The sequence below is a fragment of the Solea solea genome, chromosome 8 (genome assembly GCF_958295425.1).
Source record: "Solea solea chromosome 8, fSolSol10.1, whole genome shotgun sequence".
Classification (NCBI taxonomy): domain Eukaryota; kingdom Metazoa; phylum Chordata; class Actinopteri; order Pleuronectiformes; family Soleidae; genus Solea; species Solea solea.
Window position 1 is genome coordinate 22,923,138 of NC_081141.1, and position 21,941 is coordinate 22,945,078.

Consider the following 21,941-nt stretch of genomic DNA (forward strand, 5'->3'; position numbering starts at 1 on the left):
AGTTACCTGCCAAGTCTGTCCCTTTAAGGAGATGGGAAAGTTAGGTGAGGAATTCTGGGAAATGAAGTATGGTGAATACTTTATTGACATCGCTAGCTCAGCTCATTAGCACAACACCTCTTACTACTGTTTGGATACATAGGCTGATTGAATTAAAGAGTTTTCTTTAACTTGAAAACTGAAAGTGTCTTTCTTTGCAGAAATTAGCATTTTCTAAATGCATGGTGTAGTTCTGTCTTTCAAGCCTGACAACCCGAGTTGTCTTTCTTTTTAAAGGTCCAGTGTGTCAGATTAGGTTATTATCCATACCACCATGTCGTCAACTCCACTCTCCTCAATCTCACTCTGTCCCGCCTTGTCCCTGTCATGGTCTCCCTGTCCCTCTTCTGTGGTTTCCTCCAAGTTATGTCCTTGAACCTCTGTTAAAGCAGCAGTAAACATCGTCTGTAACTTTTGGGCATCCATCAGTAACAGCTTCCATTTTTTGGCCGACATTTTCTCTGCTCCTCCCTTGTGCTTCGGTTTATCCTTCTTTTTTTTTTATAAGCGATCCCTATGTTTGCTCCGAAACTGAGAAACTAGTAAGGGGGAACAAAAATATGTGTCGGCCCACCGGGAAAATGCCCAATATGCCAGATTAGCAGTCCATCATAGTGCAAATGTATAGAGACAACCACCTCTGCATGTTTTTGGACAAACTGGAGAACCCAGAGAAAACCCACGCACACAAACTCTATGCAGAAAGGCCACTATACCACCGCGTGAACCCCCTATTCTGAATCTTTTTTTTTTTCATACTTTTTAAAGCTTTCAGAAGTTATAGAATAATTAAGACTGTTGCCGCAGGCTGGGTAGTGACCCAACAATGTGTAAATTGACTTTTACGTGTGGCATTGGTGGAGCAGAGTCTGCCTTCACGCGAGGCACGGGCAGCAATTCAGAAACAATTTATAAATCGGAGTATAATTTACTCCAAAATCACCACAACAAGGGTTTAATCTACTGTATATCAATATCATGTTTATGCATGCTGCAAACAAGTTTTGAGACATAACACATCTAATTGCTTTGAATGTTTCACCTCAGATGTGTGAAATGTTTCTCTGTTTAACAAGTGTTGTTTTCTGTCCATGAAGGGAAACAAATAACCATTTTCACTTTCGCAAAAAAAAATGTTTAATTCCTCACATTTATTGTGATAATTATTGATAAAGGCTGATTTCAAAATATTTAAACATGAAGAAATGATGGTTTAACATGAGAACGGCAGACATGATGTGTGTCTGTGTATGTTTTAAAAAGCTCTTCACACATCCATATTTAGCACTCTAATACATGTGGTTGTTGAAATCATTACTGACCTAAAATAACATGAAAACATGTGGAGCTGATCTTGTACTTATGTATGTAGTCACAGCAATACCTTTCTAATGTGTGAATGAGAACAAATATTGACAAGAATCCTTGAAATTTCTCTGTAGAAGAGATTATTAATCTGCCTGTGAAGGAGGTTTTGTATTGCTGTGTGCAGTGAGAAACAAAGGGGTTTCAAAGCGTCTGCAGATTAGAGTGTGTGTGTGTTTGTTACTCATGTTGTGGGGACCTAAATCTGTTTTCACAGTCACATTATGGGGACTTGTCTTTCTTATGGGGACATATAACAAGGCCCCATTATGTAAATTATTACATTTTAACTGGAAGACATGCTGTATGGTTAGATAAGTCTCCAAAAAATGAATGTGGGTGGTGTCAGGGCGTTGATATCAATGACAACAAAGACCTCTTCACCTATAAAGTGCCATTGCCCCATCTCCATCTCTGAATCATCTGCTTCTCTGGGCAGGAATCAATTACTGCTGCCTGGCTGACCTCTGACCCTCCCCACTAAAGGGGTGAACCTCATCTACCCTGACGATACTAACCTTCTTCCCCGCTCCTCTGCCCCTCTCACTGCGATCGTTTCTTCGGAATGAGACCGTATTATTTTGTCCTTGGTGTAAAAGTTCATACGTCTTTACATCTCTTCACATTTGAGATGTAACCACGGTAACAGTAATGTCAGTTTTTTGTCACTGCAAAAACAAAAGTGTCCAATACCATCATGGACCTGTGATCTGTCAAACAATAGGTCTTCTGGGTCAAAAACTGCAGTGGAGCAGAAGAAGAGAGAGACGCGTGAACTTCTCAGACCATGGTCCCATGTGTGACCATCATCCTTTTTCTCCAGATCTAGCAGAGCTAAAATAGTGGGTTAGCATGGATGTAAGGGATCAGACATAGATTTTGAAATTGCGGAAGTTTGGGATACCCCTGAGCAAGGTACCCTATTGTTAATTCGACACTCTAGAAGGGCATCCGGCATGAAAATCTCTGCCAAATCAAATGTGCATATCATCTGCGGTGGCAACCTCTAGAGAGGATGCAGCTGGGAAAAAAAAATATAGTCATGAGAAGCCAAAATATTATTATTGTTATTATTGTTATCATTATCATTAGCAAGAGAATCCACTTGATGGGTTAGGGTTTTCATGGGTGTCCAACTGTATACAGGGGTCTCGCTTTAGTAGCGCTATGTTGCTGTTGTGCTTCTACCTTACCGCCATCAATCTTGACAAAATGGCGTCACTCCCTTCATCGTCAGCCATTCCAGAAGTTCTTCCGATTACTTCGCTCTATCTTTGTGTGAAAAGAAGAAGCAAAGCTTCGGGTGACCACATACTGTACCACAATTCTGAAACAGCGCTGACTCGTGACAACACATCGTGCAAGTTTGAAGCAAGAGTTGAAATATTCCATGTCGGCGTGAACACACAGTTAGTTCTTCTGTATTTCCAAGATCAATCTTTCAACCTTGCTCTAAGCTGCAGTCGATGGTTGTTAAGCCATCGCTGTCTCTTAATTACAACACAGATACCTGTTAATTACCCAGCCCGTTCAAGTATTTTTGCGACTTAAACAGGGATTTGGGATCAATGCTTTGCTTTGCTGCAGGTCAAGAGATGAGAACAGCTGACCACTTAATGAAACGTTGTGCGTTCTGCGCACAGAGGCTGACGGAGATGAAGAACGGGGAGGATAAAGCAGCGGGTGTATTAATAGGCAGCTGCATGGATGACACTGTTTGGTACTGGGTCAGGGATAAAGTATGAACTTGTAAACTCACAGAGGGGCCACTCCTCCCTCCCTCCCTCCCGCTAACTCACTCTCTCGGCCTTCGTGGTGTCATCAGTTAGCGGAGCGGAGCTCGATAGTCCGAGCAGCTCTACGAGAGCAGCGATTAGACATTTCTCTGATTCTCAGCCCCAGCAGAGTTCACTCAAAGGTAAGCCAGTAGTTATCATCCTCAGAGACGCTCTTCCTTTGTTCTTCACCGTTCTTCTTCTTTGCAAATACTTTTGTCTGTCCAATGCTACGGCCTTGGAGTGGGAGTTTTATGTCATCTCTTGGAAATACAATTTTAAAAACATGTTTTTAAGAGGAAAGAAAACAAAACTTTCCTCCATTCTCTTAAGGTGTCACCTCTTCCTCTCCTCTCTGCCACTGACTAGTAGCTGAGACGCCCAGTCAGCTGCAGGGTGTATTTCAGCCGCCTGGCGTCTGCGGTGTAGTCCCAGTGGGCCGTTTTGCTGTGATCACAGCAGGCAGTGGGAGGTTAATCCCAAGAGAATGCAGGCTCAATATCCCCCCGCCTCCAGCCTTCACCTAGGAGCCTCACATCCTGTATAACGGCCTGATGGAGCTTTGTGGTCTGTGGCCAACACCTACCCAGACTTCACTTCTGCTCTTTGCTCTCACATTACTGTGGCATTTAGGTTTAGTCCTGTAGCTGCCGTTACAGGTGAGAGGTCAGCGACCTGCTTTGTTGTTCTGAGTTAAAATGATGTAAATGTAACTCTTTAGTGGAAACCTGCCAAACACAAATACATTGATTCCACTGGGCCACAGTCAACGTCCTCCAAGAAGAGTGGAAGCTGTCATGTATTTGAATACACCATTACAGTAACCGTTGGTGTAATGGTCCGGCGTCCCAATACTTAAGTCGAGTCGACAAATCGTTTGATGGCGTCATCACATTGACACAGCAGAGGAACACAGCTGTACAATAATGAGCAACTTGTATTAAAGTTCTCTGTAACATCAACAGTCATTATGTAAAGTAAAGTGCCCTTTCAAAGCAACGCATGGTTTATGATACCTTGAATTTTCAGGTCAATTGCAGAACAGAAAGTGATTAAGCTCAACCCCCCCCCGCCCCCCCATCCACTCGTCCAAAAACCCCTACCAAAGATCAGCATCAGGGCCGATAGACTCGTGATATACGCACACACAGGAAGATCGGGGGAAAACCATGCGACTTGTCGACTGAAAATGCAGATTAGTGAGACAGACTAATCTGCGGATCATTAGTTATTATTAAACTTTATATTTTATCAGATGGGGGGGGGGGGGGAATGAAAACCAGCCAAATATATGGGCCAAAAAAATTGGCATCACTCAGTGACCGCACTGATTTCTAATGGTCGTCATAGGAATAAAATGCATATCAGTTGATCTGTAATTGGCCGAAAAAAATTGTGCTTTACAGTATCCAGCTATGAGAATTGTCACTGCTTTAATATACATTTAGTTTATCCGAGCACTGATGGCAGAATACGCATCTGTTTTTCCCTGGAGTCCTTCGCACATATTTGTGTGTAATTACTGTGGATTTTGACAGATGGAGGGAAAAAAAAAAAACGTCCTTGTAAGAGAGAAGGGTACATGCCACAATGTGTGAAGTGCAAGCACGCAGGGAGATTCTAGTACTCGTTGCTGCCCGTGCCAGCTGGACCAGCCAGATTCTTACAGGTAGACATTCAGGCAGTTAAAAAAAAAATGTAAATTCACTCCCCACCACACACACACGGGCTACAGTTTTGTTGCCACAGTCGGAAGCAAATGTGAATTTTTTTCTAAATTTGGCTTCCGAAAAGCTTGTCCTGCAGTGTGTCTATTTATATGCTAAGTTACGTGAAATATCCAATAATGTGATATTTCATTCAGTGATAATCGTGACTGGAGGTTATTTTTTTTTTTATTTAAATGCTTCAGTTGCATCTTTGTGTGTGTGTGTGCATGTGTGTGCTGTTTGCGTCTGACTTAAATATTAGTGTAACTACATTATCACAGTGCCTTTGCCTGGTAGCAAACATGTACAAATGAGGATTACAACTCTTGAGAAGGCAACAGGTCATGGTTGGTAAGCTGCCTGGGGGGGGTCACTGATATAGAGTCACTTTTGACAGGCTGTGGAGGAGGCTCTATTGTTGCTGGTGTGTCTGGATGTTACCTGCGGGGCACTATCACTGAGACTACAGTATTATCCTATTATTAGGCTTAGTTGTTTATGCTTATTACTGCTTGTCAGGTAGGCAGAGAATCCTTCTGGAAACGAGCATCTGCGGGAGAGACGCGACTACTTTATCTCATTCAAGTACATCGGCTTAATTTTTTCAGAGAGGGCCTTTAAGGAAGTCTTGATAGGACACAACAAACCCAAATGTAAGGTTTTTATTTACATTTTGATGCTATGAAATGTCTTAGTCTAGTCACTCGCACACAAACACATAAACACACCGTTGTTTGGCAGCCGGTGTAAGAAAGGAAGAGAAGCTGCATCTGTTTTCATACATATTAAAGCTGATAACATTATGGCCGTGCCTGAGCTGAAAGTATATACAGGAAGAGGACGCCGTGGATGGAAACAGCCTTGATTAATGTCTCTGTTTGTAGAGGAAGTGAACAAAATAAAAAAAGCCCATCATATGGTCTGGCAGATTTTGGGCACCGGCCCAGGGATGACAAATGTGCTCTCGCAATAATTCAATCTGCTCTCATAATTCTCTAACTTTTAGGGACAGACAGAATGAACATTTTCCGGCAATTAAGCGGCCAAGTCGACGTCGAATAACTGCGATCAAGTGTTGGTTAAGATGCTTTTTTTTTCTCTCACTTTATTTATTGACAGATTGAGGGGGTATAAAGATACTTGGTAAGTGGCAGAAAGTTACTGTGAATATGCTAACGAGAGGAGCCGGTAATCAGATCCAAAACGCTGTCATTTTCATTAGTGTCACAGTAATTATGTGAAGTTTAAGGGATGATGGAGACGAGACAGAGCTGCACTCTTCCTGCAAACGGCTGCAGACCGTGTTCTTATGCATGTTTCGCCTTTTTAGGTCACTTTTCAAAAGTGGGATTATCTCTCCTGTTTCGCGTCTTTCGAAACGTGTCAGCCTGGACAGTTTAAGTAAAACTGTCAAGACAATAAAAGGCAAATCTTCTCTCCCCATCGAGCGGCTGCGCGAGCCGTGTTGAGAACACGAGCGACTACATCGAAACAAAACCCTGCGTATTTCATGAATAGAATAAAATTCACATGTTATTCTATGTTATGGAATAAAGTAAAAGCAGCGAAAGTAAAGAGAAGCGTCTCTTTTGAAGTATTTAAAGCATTAACTCCACGGATGGATGTTGAGCCTTGGGCTAAACAGCACATGGCTGCATTTATAAAGAGAAAAGGATCAGGTACCGCTGTTGCCTTTGGGCCAATCATAGTGTTTCTGGTGGAGAAGTAAAGATTTTTTTTTTTCCCTGTGTTAAAGGTCCAGTGTGTAAGATAAAGCAACATCTATAGAGCTCACGTCATGCAACACAGAAATACTGTATGTAACCGGCAGCATGTATACCAGGCAACTTCACCGGCTGTTTTCAGACAAAGTAAAGACGGTGGACATCTGTTGACCGCCCGCATGCTGAAACAGTCAGGAATACACTAATGAGAGGGGGGCTACTTTACCAGATCACGGAAGATCCTACTGTTTGACAAAGTTAGGGCCACGACTGCCCTCAATCAGGAAGTGGAAAATCTGGATGCCAACTTCTTTGTCTTTACAGTCTCCAATGCTAATTATACATGCTTTTATTTTGGTGTGTAAGCCTTTTTTGGAGTAGAATGAGGGACATTTTTTTTTATCAGAAAGTTGAAGATGTTGTCATGTCCACCCTGGCCATACTAGTAAAAAGCACCCAGGGTTATTGCAAGGATCAGATATGTTCAGTCTGTCAGGTTCTGTGAAATAATGCTCGATCTCTGTATGTTTAAAGTGTGCATCGAAGCTCTCGGCAGTTCATTTTTCAGAACCTTTTCCTGCCAACATGGCAGCGTAAGAAAACCCATGGGTCCTTGAAATCTTTTGAAAGTTTGTGAATTTGAAAAAAAAAATGTTGAAAGGCACTTGAATGTTTTTGAAAATCACAGCTTAATAGACATGGGTCATTGAAAGTGCTTGAATTTTGTGCAAAAAATAAGTTGATATTTAGGTAAATATAATATTGCTTGTTTGTTACGACGCCACCTACTGTTTCATGCCTTGCATTGCTTGACGTATGTAGACTATGCCTACACAGCACTGTCCACTGTCTCTCTCCACCATTGACGTGAGATTCCATGATGAACAATGAGCAAGTAACGTTAAGCAAGAGAGGGAGCAAATGACGATTTGTGATGCCTGGCAAATGAAAATTCCAAGATCTCTGTCTCATCAAAGAAGATTACACAGACTGACTTTGACCAAGATCCCAAGGACAATCACTTGTCCAGATGCAGAGCTTGCTGCAGATCAATAAAAGTGGACGAAGCCATGGGCGATGCGGCTCTTACAATTTGCCCTCCCATCTTGAGCTGTGTCAGCACATTCGGGCCTTGAATTTGAGGGAAAATCTGGTCCTGGAAAGTCCTTGACAAGTGTCTCAAATTGATGTGTGGGACCCCTGCCTTCCCTCCCAATCATGTACTGTAGAAGTACATTCACCACTGATATAAATATAAAGGGTTATTCTGCTTTATGTGTTATTTTGTTATATTCTGACTAAAATCTTACACACTGGACCTTTAAAGACACTAATAGACAATGCATTTTGGTTTTTTTTTGCAGGACAAGAAGTATATTTTGATGATGCTTGATCCTGATGCTCCATCACGTGCTCGACCAACAAGTGCTTGCTGGAGACACTGGCTGGTCGTGGACATAAAGGTACAGTTTAACCTCTTCTATACTTTAGAACCTGGGTGAACTGGCTATGCTATTCATTAACAGCCATGCTAACAGCCCAAAAATGAATGTGGTGCTCCAGAAATGACTCACTGCCAAGAGAGGAAGTAAATAAAGAAGAAATGTTTCCTGTTCACCCGGGTTGGGTTTCAGCCATGTTCCCACTGATGGCGAACAGAACTGAAGCTGATAAAAACCCACATGCAGTGTAGGTCAAAAACCTGGTAAAAACCACATTAAACAGGGTTTTTTTGACCAGTTGGAATGGGCTTTTAAATGTGTAGTAACCTCACTGAATAACAGTTTTGGTGATGGTGTCATGGACGGCTTTTTTTTATCGGATTAAGAACACATTTGGTGCAAATGTATGAAGTAGTGATTTTTTTTCAAACTTGGAAATTGTGCATTTTCATAATCTCGCCGTCTCACTTGGCATGACTTTGTGTTTACATCTGCACCGGGGCTCTGATTGCGAGGCTGAAAAATTATGAATGGTTTTCTAAGCCCAACTTGGTGAAGAAGAGAAAAAAAAAAAAGATGCCAAGTTCAAAAAATGTTAATTTTTTTTCATATCGCGTATCTCGTGCAATAAATGCCTGTGACAAAAGTGTGGGAGTAAGTCTTTCTAAATGGCTGTGAAAGTTTGCGAGGCCCTGTCAGCAGCAATTTCCCTCCGCTGCAGAGAGCCTGGGACGTGTCAATGCAGGCGTGTGAGACTGAGATTGAGGAGAGAGCAGCATGTGAGGCGCACACACTCTCTCTCCCATAGAGCTCCAGTCCCTCAGCTCCCCCTCCAGTGGAGAGATCTTGGCAGAGTGTCCTCCCTTCATCTGTTCCCCCAGGCAGAGCAGCTCCCCCAATGATCCACACTTCTCCATATTTTACACCCCCGAAATGGGCACGGCTCCGATCCCCTTATTTCTCTTCATATTTCTCTCCTTTTTCATGCATTCGTTTGTGTGTTTTCACATTCTTGCATTCTTGCGCCAAAATGTGCGTCGAGTTGTTGATTGCCTCAAATATTTGGAGGTTCTGCAGACATCTTTATAATCCCGCAGGAACCGGGAGATCAACCCAGTAGATTAAGAGTAGTAGCACACAAAGACGCTCCGGCGATGTATCACAGTGACTGGCACATTCATTCTAAATCCAAATGTGATGTATCTGGGATAAACGTAGATTTAAGTAACGCCACAATAGGCAGAATTCTGTGATTCAGCTCTTAAGAGACGATATACCCCAACCACACAAATCTGTTAATATATACTTTACTCCATGTCACTCACACATGCTGCTGGTGCACAGAAAAACAAGCAATTCCCACCTTATAAAATTGCATTAGGCATCACCTTTGCCTCTTATTTTTAAGCCCGCAAAGTCTGTCTGCCCGCGTGACCGCCTGTGAATAAACAAATGTCTTTCAAGTGCTCAGACAAACCACATTCACTCCAGCAATTCAATTGACTGTCACTTGTGTGGGTGTTGACCCGCGTCGCCCATGAAGGGACCGGCCAATGTGACGTGATGGCTCTCTGATTGTGACTGGTGGTTGGTCAGGAGGGTTAATGAGCCTTTTGAGTGATGCCAACCCATAGTGGGAGGTGTTTAATTGACCGGCGCGGCCAGGTGACATCGTACTACCGCAGTTTTTCCAAGAGTAGATGTGAATCTGTTTGATTTTGTGATTCAGTGCGGTGCAGTGTTAGGTCAGTGTACCAGTTAAAGGTCCTCTGTGTTACATTTAGGAGGGTTTATTGTTGGGAAATTAAATTTGACTACCCATAAGTATGTTTGGATAAGTGTATAATCACTAGAATACGCTTTTTACATGTACTTAAAGCAAGAATGACCAACCGAGAGGACAGAGGAAACAGTAGACAGAGAGGGTGGGACAGAGTTTTGAGTGTTTACATCTTTTCGGGTACGCACGGAGTAAATAACTACTGGCATATGTTAGGCTCAAAGAAGAAGCAGTAATTCTTGAAATTGAAATGATGCACAATAAATATTAACAGTACAAGTGCATGTCTCGCTTGATTTGTCTTCGTAACAAGCTGCTGATTAAAGACAACATCCACGTTATTGTTAGTTTAAGGCAGCAAATGTGGGTTTTTGTTTCCGACTGAAGACGTTTTTAAGGCACTTGAAGATGATGACACTGATGAAGATATGATGTTTTGGCCCAAATATTCAAATGCTTACTAAACAAATTGGCCCTCCGCCACATTTACTTGCTGTAATTATTAATTTGTTCTCTATGGGTTTGTTTGATCTAAGTCCATCGATTTGGGAAAAAAGCAGTCAGGGTGGAGGATATCAGTTCAAAACTTTTTGTGACAATATTAGACAAAATTTCAAAATAAAAGTAGTTTTTTTTAGTTTTTTTAAATAAATCTGTAAATAATAGACGTATAAAAATACAAAATATACACAAATAATTATTACAAGTTGAAATTGAGTGGTGGGCCGTATGAAGTCAATTGGGAGGGGCCACAGGTCAGCCATGTGAGGTCATTAAAAATAAACTAATACATTCATTATTTTTCTCTACAGAAAATTCAAAGTCCTTAAGTTGAACGTAGTTGTTAAATATTTACAGTAAATTTTAAGAGGTGTTAAGAACTAATGCAACATAATTGTGTTGTTCTTTATAAACAGTGTTTTCCCCATTGAATAAAAACAAATGATTTCAGGGAGCCACGGAGAAGATTTTGAGAATTTAAACTGAACCACAGAACTGTTAAAGTTTGGAGGCTGCTGTTTAAATGGTAGTTTGAGTTTGTTTGAGTTTTTTTTTTTTTTTTGTTATGAAAATGAATATTCTTAAGTCAGGGGTGCTTTTACAATGTCGAATACATCTGCATTTTGATCCTCACTTGACAGATGGTGCAAGCAGCACAGCCATGTTCTTTTGCTGTAAACTACATTAATTAGCCCAAGGTCCTTGCCCCAGTTTGTGGATGTTTCCATAATGAGTGTGTATCCTTTATCCATAAACACACTTGATTCTGTGGATTCAGCCTCGAGTGAGCGAGGTCATGCTGGACAGAGCAGCGAAGAAGCTCAAGAGTTGCGCTGGTGCTTTAGCTGAGGTCTCATTAAGGAAGCAGTAGGAAGAGAACAAGGACACACTGGACTTTCCCCGTGTATCACAGTGCTCACTTGCTTTGAGCTGTTTGTCGTCATGTATAAAAAAAAAACATCTCCTCACTGTGTGTCAGCCATGTCGAAGCCCTCTTGAACTTCAGAGAGAGGACTGTGAGCGTCTCATAGTTTTGTTATTGCCACAAACTGTACAGACTCAGTAAATATAGGATTCATCAACATCTACTTTAGCATGTTATTAACATTTCTGGATGGGCAGCCTACGGTTCTCAAACCGTGGTACGTGTGCCACTAGTGGTACGCGAGCTTCCTCTGGTGGTACTTGGAGGAAAATCAGAAATATTGTTCCACTGTATATACCAGGGTATGTGATGTATGCGTCAAAAAATTACACAGATAACAAAAAAAAAAGAATTAAATCATAATAATTAGAGTCACCTTATCGCTCGCTCCATCTTAATCTAATTTCACTATATCAGTTTATCTGCCTCCTGTGAAAAGTCCATAGCTGCCTTTGCTCGGCCTATTTACACCACTGTATTTTAACGTTGGTGATCATGCTGTTAAGAGCTTAATGTTTTCTCAGGTGATACTTGGTATAAAACGTTTGAGAACCACTGGCCTAGTGGAAATGGAGTGTTGCCAGTTTGAATTCGGACAGGTCAAGGGCTGGGGAACCTGTGAGCAAGGTACCCAATCCACATTGCTGGTTATTAGACAGTCTAAAAATGTACCTCTAGTCTTCACCTAGTGCCAGTCCTAAGACCGGATAAATGGGAGGGTAATAAATCTCTGCCATATCAAACATGTGGATCCGCTGTGGTGACACCTAGAGAGGGAGAAGGAAAGAAAAATAAATAATTATCAATTTCAATTTATCAATTTTATCATCACACAAACGCTCCCTCAGTCAGGTCTGATAGTGATGCTTGACAGAGCCAGTTTTCTGATGAAGGGAGATTAACAAGAAAAATGAATGCATTTTTGGAGAGCAGAAGGGTCAGTAAAGGAAATGTCTCTGTCACTTTCTTTACCTTTGTAAGATCAAGCGTTTTTCATGAAATAACTCAGTGATCACTCTGAGAAGAATCAGACATACAAAGTTGTATTTTAGAGAAAAAAACCTCTGTTGTGGCTTTTTTTTCTTCTCTTTTTTGGTGTAGAGCTTTGAACAAAAGACAGAACATTTTGTTTTCAGTTTTACGGCATATTGAATAAGTTGTTGTGGTCCTGTCTGACAAATCTGCCCCCAAAGTTTTCAGGCTGTCTGGACAAAACTGAGCAACAGATGGAGCAGATTATTTCTCAACCAAGGAACAGGTTTGACAGACTATAGACTTAGAGACCTACAAATGTCACTCTGCTTTCACAGAAACATCAAGAAATATGAAGGGAAAACACAATCTCAACAGAGAAAATGTTTCTTAAGATTGTTATTGTTGTTATTATTACCATGAGGTTAAATTGTTATATATGTGGTTTAAATTCATACAGTTTCCTTGCTCTGCTTAGCTATAGTGTCATTTCTTATTTTATCGTTTCTACTCTCTATTTTATTCCTTAAGCTTTTTTTAGCAGCTTTATTTAAGCATTTAATACACTTTTGAGCAGCAGGTTGTTGTGCTATGTAAGTATATAGTATAATATAAAGTACTTGTTTGGTCAGATGCCGGGAAAATGTTGGTAGGTGTTTCCCAAACATTGAAATAATTAGCTAAATTGATTTTTTCTTTAGTATATGGAACAAAAAAAATTCACATTTAAGAGGCAGAGAAATCAGAGATCTTGTTTTATTTATTAAAAAAACCCTCAAACTGATTAAATTGAATATTGATATAGTTGACGATTAATCGTTACAAATTCCAATTAAATACAAATATTTCAGCCATACACACCAGTAGCGCTTTTTAGTTTCCAGCTGTTCTACATTCACACATAAAAATAATAGTGTGTTGTTGCTGTTGGGCCTGTTGTTGAGTTTTAGGCTTTGTAGGCCACAAACCGTGCAGTGTGGGCGGAGCTTAGTGGAGAGCGCAACTTACCGAGTGTGTAACGCAGTCGTATTTTTTTGTGTTTACTGAATCGCACATGTTTTATTTACCTGCCTGTATCACATCACCACTTTTGACAAGTGGAAAACAATTTAATGCGGCAGTAGCGAGAGAGTGTGTGGGTATGTCGTCGTCTCCCACCAGCTGTCCACTGTCTGCTCAAACTCACATTATTAGACGCCGTATATGCATTTCCATCGCACCTGCCCGTCTCCTCGCTGACCCCCTCACGCTACACAAACAGTCATTTAAAAAAAAGAAAAAAAAACATCTTCTGCAACTCTCCCTGATTTACATCAATTATGGACAATTACCAAAATAACCATCAACAGATTGTTGTCTCGCTCCCGAAGTCGAAATCCAGATTGTGAGCCCCTCCCTCTCTCTCTGTGCTCTCCCAGAGTTTGAATCAATGCAGATGTTCCACTGTGGTCTCGCGGCGGTAATTACTCTAACAAGCAAATCATTAGTATCTGAATAGAGGCAGCTTATACAAATACACAGCGCTGGGTGTTACTTTCACTTGTTCATACTTATTCTCTCATTATAGTTTTTGGTGGTTTGAAAGTCGACATGATGCAATTTGAGGTTTTGCAAAGCGGCGCTGCGGTTAATGCTCTTTTCTGCTCCGAGTGGAAGTCGAGGTATTCATTATCGCTGTGAAATCCCATTTAAGCACAGATGTACAGCCTTAGGTTTTTATGGATTTTTTTTTTTTTTTTTTTTAAATAATGTTTGAAGTTTCTCTGCTCAGGTTTTGTCTCGGGTTAAAGGCTCAACCTCAAAAACTAACACTAATAATGTGCAGAAACTTTACAGCGGCAGTGTGTAACTTTTCATCGGTACTCTGCCTCTGTGCCCACGGGTCCTTGAAACATTCTTCAAGGCCCTTGAAAGTTTTTGTAAATCGACATGGGTCATTGAAAGTGCTTGGATTTTTGCAAGAAATAAGTTCAGTTGATATTTAGGGGAATGTCTCCCTGTTTCCATGCTAGAGAAAAAGCACCCATTGGTATTGTCAGGATATATGTAGGATGGATTCAGTCTGTCAGGTTCTGTGATATTGTGATATATCCCAGGAAATAGATTGGAAGTAACACAAAAGGCCCTGGTATACTTCCCAATGTGCCCAGTGCTCATCACGCTCAAAGAGCATGTTGGGTGCACATGGACAGTGCATGTGCAAACTGAACTTCTGACCCACCTGTATTAACAGTGGTGGAGCTAGAGGGGAGGCAAGGGTGGCACCGGATACCCCCCCCCCCCCCCAAATCTAATTGGCCACTCCGGGTGCCACCCCAGTTGATTGACATGTCACGCCACTGCACGTCTTATCAAAAGGAGCCAGTTGCATTTTGAATCCTCCTGTACTGTAGTTGGCGCTATGTACCACAAAGAGTTGTAATCCACCTTACTGGGAGAAGAAGAAGAATCGCCACAGAAGAAGAAGAAGAAGAAGATTGAACAGCCTTGATGGACAGTGAAATCTTCGTTCGCAAGTAAGTTTTACAGTGGTTGCCTAATGACCCTAACTCTAAACCCCTGAAATAGCCTTGGCCACCCCATGGCCACCCCAAAGATAAAGTCTGGCTCCGCCACTGAGTCTTAAGCCCCGCTCACCAAGCAGAAAAAATATCCTGACAACAGAAGAAGTAGTCACCAAGGACAGTCATCCAAGCCTCAACCTGGCGACCCTCGAACCGGCTGACACCCGGACTCCTCTGCCCGGTGGACCTTTCAGCCGTGAGTCGCTCGAACCAGACGTGTCCGAGGGAGGTGTAGCATCGTTCTCTTATTCTTTGGTAGGAATGCATCCTATTCCCTCCGTCCATACTTGTACCGCCACCCGATGGTGAAGTCAGATACTACTGGACCCTGACGCGATATTCGACGCGCAGTGTGACCCAGGGCCGATTCTACTGGTGGTGAAAATAACTTAATTTGAATGGAAGTCAATGGGAAAATGAGCTTCATTTCACTAAACATTTTCTTGGGTAGTGTTTGAATGTTTTCAGTTACTAGTTTCAGGTCTTCTTCAACACAACATGATGTGAAATGTTGTAAAAATATCTTTCTATATGAGTGGACACCATTGTCTCATCATGGATCAGTGAATTTCCGGGTTGACAAAAACAGTCAAATTGTGAATCTTGTTTGTTTTGAAACTCTTAAGACTGCGTCCATTTTTAAACACAGTATTTGGCACCGACACTAAGGAAAACTGAGCAGCCTCGGTGGAGGTTTGTCTTCTTTCGAACAAGGGTTCTTATGTGTTATTATTGTATATAATGGTAGTTGTCATGCAGACAAGCTACATTAACTATATTTTATTCTTAAGGAAAAAAATATTGATCGACCTCAGTGAGCTGCAGCCTCAGTCACGGTCTTTTTATTTATTTTTTTTCTTCCCTTCATTTCAACACTCACTTCAATAAGGCCTGTGGACTGAAATCTATCACGTGTTTGTTAACTTTCTCTCCACTTGGACGACTCTGTACACAGCGTGCTGTGGTTATTGTTATGGTGCGTGAGGGATTATGCATGTTTTAACATCCAGCTCGGCTGTAGCAGCTCCCGACGGAGGACAGAGCCTGTGTTCTGCTGCTGGTCAGGCGAAAAAAAACAAACAGTGAGGTATTGTGAGTGTATCAGACCAGCTGGCCGTGTGTTTGTGGATTCTGTGGCCTGCAGAGATCATCTGCTCCACACCTCAACATGTCCTTTAACTGTAATCTATTAGGCGTGGAACCCGTTGTATTGTTTCATTCAGTATTTAGCTTTCAAAAGTATAAAAAACAGTTTATCACATTTGTTTGTGTTTTTGTCACAATCCCAGATCCCCCTTGCATTTGTACAGCTTTTTTTTGTTGTTTTAAAGAAATACTCCGTGCCTCTCCATGCACAGTTTGGTCACGCTATAGCATGAACACTAGGTGGCGATATGCTCCGTTTTACCTTGTTTGTATTAGGTGTTTTTCTGGTTTACCTATTATGTCATAGAACCTAACAAGATGAGCTAGCGGCTTGTTGTATGATGTCGAGCGCTACGTCCATGAACTTTAAAATACACTGTAAAACCTAACTTAGTAAAAGTAAGTTTAAATATGTTGTTTAAATTGAATTGCGAGCTGGAGCTAATCCCAGCTGACAGTCCATCACAGGGCCAACATATAGAGACAAACTACCATTCAGTCTCACACTCACACCTACAGGCAATTTAGAGTGTGGGAGGAAACCAGAGACCTTCTTGCTGTGAGGCAACAATGCCAGCCACAACTCTTCCGTGTGGCCCATCAGCAATTTTCTCATGGTTCAGGTTTTCTAAAACAGTTTGAGTTGAACAAAATTATCAGGTTTAACAGTTTAGAAATCTCCTATTCAGTCCAAACATTAACTAGTATAGATTTAGCCATGTTTTTTTTCCTGTTGTCTTCACCAAGTCTGTTTTAAAAGTCAGGTTTTAGTCAGACTAACACCAGGGTTTGAATTACCCCTGAACAGGACACAAGTTCCCCTGAAAGCCTACATTGAGCTATTGAGAGGGAGCCCAGTCTGAAACATCGTTAATTTTTGTGTCACAGCCAGGTTACAGACTTTAATTTCAGGTACAATGAGGCTCCTGAAATAAATAACCTAATAACAATAAATATTTAATTTGGCAATAAACCGAACTTACATTTTAACTTCTCTTCACAAAGTTGGACAGCATTGCTTGTTGTTGATTCTACTGCTTTACAAGTCACTCGGCAATAGTTTGTATGTTTGTGTCGCGTTTAAAACCACGTCACGGCAGTTTCATGAAGCAGTGTTGTGACGCCTCCGCCCACGCTGAGGAGAAACGATACCAAACTGAGTCGAGCCGTGCCGAGTCGAGCCGTGCTGGAACTGTATCATGGAAAAGCACCAATTAGTCTGACTATGGCCTTAGCTGGATTAAACTGTGCTTGTAAACGTCCTGAGTGAGTCAAAGTTAGTGTTGTGATGTGGTTCTTTACATTGTGACTGTATCTAATAACACGAGTGAGAAAAGTCTGTGACTTTGTTTTAGCAAAATACTGGTCCACTATTGCAAATAAACATACACAATTGCATTGTTCTTTATCCCGTAATTATCCCTTCTGTGGCGTGTGACGATTTGAAGCGTTTCCTTTTTTTGACAGACAGCTGCCCCCATATGGAAGCCAAAAAAACAATTTCCCAAAGGCCAGATGAACCATAGCTATCTTCTCTGCGAGAACAAAGAGCCATTGGTATTATTCATAATTAAACTCTTATTGTGTACTCTCCTGAATATTTCCATTCTTCTGCCTCTCTCTCTCTTTCTCTCTCTCCTGCTCACTCTCTTTTCCCCTCTCGCTACTTTGCACCTCGTGCTGGGAACATCTGTCTGGCGTCAGAGTGGAGCCTGGCTCTGCAGATTGGAGCAGGTAGAGGAGCACATTGCAGCCCAGCTAATGATGAGAGTGTCTGCCCTCTCTCTCTTGGAGGAGACGCAAGCTGCTGCTTCACGCTCGCTCACTCCACTCGTACGCCCAGGGAAACAGATTTCCAAACATATGCAGTATGTTTTTAATCCAGTTGAGCACTTCATTTCCCAGCAAACACAAATAACCTTACGGGACATCCATATCTTATGACAAGGGGGTGGGCGCAAAGGAATTGAACAATTTTTTCCTTTTTAATGTGATTTCTTTTTTTTTTTTTTCCTTTTCCTTTTCCCCTCCAAAGTTGCTAAACATGCTCATAACCCAGGTTAACAGTTTGTTTGTTTATGGTTTCCCAAACTTTTACACACACACACAAGTGAAAAACTTTATCATCAAAAAAAAAAAGAAGCCACATTGTGCACCTGTTGTTGTCCTTTGTTTAAACGTGAACTGACATAAACGTTCTTTGTGTTAAGTGCTTTAAAAAAGTGGAACAGATTGTTTTCAGTAATTATTTTCCTCATGATTTGAAATGGATACAACTGAATTAGGCAAATCAATTATATAAATAAATCAAAATGCAACAGGGCCGATACCAGGATTTATCTCATTGCCTATATCAGGGGTGTCAAACTTGCAGTCTTTCAACTGGAAGGTTAAGGGTTCAATTCCTGGCTCTGCTAGTCTACATGTGTCCTCGAGTGAAGGAGCTCATCAAGACTAGAAAAGCTCTATATAAATACAGACCATTACCAAGTCTTCTTCTTCTGATTTTATTTGGTAGTAACAAGTAACAAAGATAAGTAAAAGTGAAAGTTGCTAGAAATATAAAGAACAAAGTAAAGTACAGTAACAAAGTACTTTGTTACATTACAACACTGGTCGTATCAACAGTAATAACAAAAAACGAAATAAGTTGTTTGACAGGAAGGAGTTACAGTATGCTACAAGTAAGACTGTTCACATAATTCAGAGTGATAGAGGAGCTTTTAGAAAAAGTTTTCACTTTTTAAGACAAACAGTTAATGTTATATTTTGCAGCTTGAATGTGTTTCTGGCGTTTGCATGTGCAGGTCATTCATCTTTTTTTGATTACAACCATAAAACCTCCCCTGGTACGAGTCAACAATAGTCCTAAACATGGAAGCCCAGCTGGAGGTGCTTAACATTTTCGAGCGGCGCTCATCCTGCTGTCAGCTACAGCCAGACAAATGTCAGAGGTGCTTCTACATGGAGTTCAGCTTTTTAGAGGTCACTCCCTCACTGAAGCTCGTCTGACTCTCCTCACAGTCTCTGCAAGTGTTTGTCAGTGTGGCCCCTTTTTTTTTTTGTGGGTACATGTGTGAGAGATCTTGTAACGCTGAAAAAAGCTCTTATTTTTAAATGCATCTTAGTGATAACAACAGTAACATTATTGGTAATAATTAGAATTAGTTTATATTATTTTTGCACACACAACAACATAACCCATCCCTTTTGCACGACGCACAAGCAATGTCTTGTCATTGAAATCTAAGTGTTTTGAGGTTGTTTCTTTCCGTTTGTTCATCACATTTTCTCACGTCTCATTTCCTCACAAGGAGAAACAGAAATTCTTCTCCACACAAAGCCTCTTGGGCATCAACAAGATTTCAAAACCGTTGCCGTTTTCGCTATTCTACATATGTAGAGACGGCGAGTGCAAAGGATCATGGGTACACGCGGGACAACTGTCTCCATCGTCCTCACGTCTCTCCACAGATCAGCTGCAACAACAAAAGCGCTTTTTATGCTTGGAACGACCTGTCGTTTGATATAGTCACAGGATATTCTGTTCACTTATCTTATTTTATCTCATCTTATCTTATCTTATTAACAAACTGGCTCTTCTTCAGTGTGGGCTGCTGCTGCTCTCACTGTTCTCTGCCACCTAAAGGGAGAATTACATAAGAATCCTCCGCTCAATTGTCAGCTCCATCCCCCGTTCACACACACACACACACACACACACACACACACACACTGATACATGCTATTTTGTAGCTGATAACCTACCAAGCCTCTTGCCATCTCTATAACAACTGACCTCCCCGCTCTGGTTGCCGTGGTGAGATGATTGAGGAGGTTGCACTGCGTGAAGAACATGAGCCGTTATGGTAAACGCAGCTTGGACAGCGAGGGAATAATCATCCATAGAAATAAAATAAATATTTTTTTATTTTACGCCACAGTTTTATCTTAAATCTACTCCATTTTTTGATTCACTTTTTAAGAAAGTTCTGTGTTTCTGTGCCTCTCGTTTCTACCTATTTTTTATTTCTTTTTAAAAAAAAATGTCCTGGATTAAATTACCATCACTCTGTAAGCAAAGAAGGACAACCTGGAAAGCCCTCTTTAATCCAGGCTGTCACACTGTAGCCTAGTAGAGAGAGAGAGAGAGAGAAGAAAAAAAGGGAGCATTTTGGATCGTGTCCATGTAAATGCAGTTTAAAAAACCAGCAGCAATGCACACATGAAGGCGCTTCTTTTAATATGTGCCCCCTTTCTTCACACCCACGACCATTGTGTATAAAATCCTGTTTTTCCTGAAAAGATTTCTAGTCGCAGCCGCAGACAATGTTCCCCCACACAAGCTGTCGTCTTTGTCATGCCCCCCCTCCTTCCCTTCCCTTCCTTCCCCGCCACTCCACTTCAGTCAGTAAAGCAGGATCTCTGGCAGTCGGCCCCATGTGCGAATTTGTGTTTCAGGGTACAGGTGGAGGGGAGGGTGGAGGGTTGTTGGAGTCTGCCTACCTGTTCCCCTGGAAAAAAAAACAAAAAAACGTCAAACTTGGAAACCAGAAGGAGTGGAGGAAAAAAAAAAGGGGGCGGGTAAATGAACAAATGTCAAGGTTAGTGGGGGGTTGCTGTGGAAAACGCTTCCTCATAGGGGAGCCTCCTGATAGGGTTCGGTAAAGGGGAGTGAGGCATGCTGATAAAAACAACTCACTAACAATTATATTCACCTAAAATAGCCCTTATTTAAGTATATAGCATGCTTGCCAGTTAATTGTACACAAAAACAAAGACTTCACAAAGGGCCTCCCGTAGCCAACGTATTTGCCTGTATTTTGGCACGATAATTAAGTGTGACAGCTCTGAATGCAAAGTTGGCAGATATTATAGTGGCCTGTCTAACTCCACATACTGATTATGAATGTTTGTATTCCAAAAAGTTATGCTAAACTATAAGATTAGACGGCGACGCCGCGTAGTGTACAGGATACGGGGCTTGATGGACAAACAGCGCGAACTGGCGTGACAGCTGGGATTGTGAATAGCAGCAGTAATGTGCTCGCTCGACAGTGAAAATACTGTCAGGAAAATACAAATATCAAGGAGGAGGTTTTGACGAATATCTGTCGGTACGGATGGAAATCTTGTTTTCACGAATACATTTGAGTGCGGTTTCAAGCATTTGTGCCTCATGGCGAGGTAAGGGCACTGTTTTTAAAAGACATTTTTATCCATTTCTTTTAAAACTTTTACATTTTGAGCAGCACACGCCATCAACTCTGATAATGACCCCAAAAAATTGTCATTTTGTAGAAACTTTGTGTGTTGGCATTACCAAATATCTGCATGAGTGTTTTTCAGGGTTCCCACAGGTCCTTGATATCCTTGAAAGTTTGTGAAAGGTCCTTGAACATTATTGAAAAACATGTGAGTGAATAGAACCAAAAAAAAAGCTACTCCAAATCTTTCATACTCTCAGCTGTCCGACAACTACATTTGGTCAGTCAATTTTACTAATTTTAGTAATCTTTGGGGTCAATTTTATCCGAATTTGGTAATCTGTGGGGTCAATTTTACTAATTTTAGTAACCTTATATATTCATTTATTTTTTTTGATGATGATGATTGTGTATGGGAAGCTACAGATCAATCGGAATCGGAATATTAACATATTAACATATTAATATTAAAGATTTTTAACCTACTGCTCTTTATCTACATGTTACTGTATACATTTTCTATATCTTAGATTTTTATTTTCTAATTTAAATCCACCAAAACACCAAGTCAGATTCCTTGTCTAAATGTACAAGAAATACCGATTCTGATCCATGTCCTGCAGTGCTTGATGTACGTAGACTAGGCCTACACAGAACAGATACTCCACTGTTGACGTGTGATTCCGTGCAGAACAATGAGTAACGTAAAGCAAGAGAGAGCAAATGACAATGTGATGCCTGGGAAAAGAAAATTCCAAGATCTCTGTCTCACCAAAACAAAAAAGACTGACT

General features: G+C 41.2%; 1 protein-coding gene across 1 annotated transcript in view; it reads left to right on the forward strand.

Moving 5' to 3' along the window:
• LOC131464476 (phosphatidylethanolamine-binding protein 4) overlaps nucleotides 1–21,941 on the forward strand; it is a 74,165-nt gene that overhangs the window by 25,544 nt on the left and 26,680 nt on the right. The window contains exon 4 of the mRNA XM_058636962.1: nucleotides 7,977–8,075. Coding sequence (XP_058492945.1) covers nucleotides 7,977–8,075 — 99 coding nt within the window. The remainder of the gene's footprint in view (nucleotides 1–7,976; nucleotides 8,076–21,941) is intronic.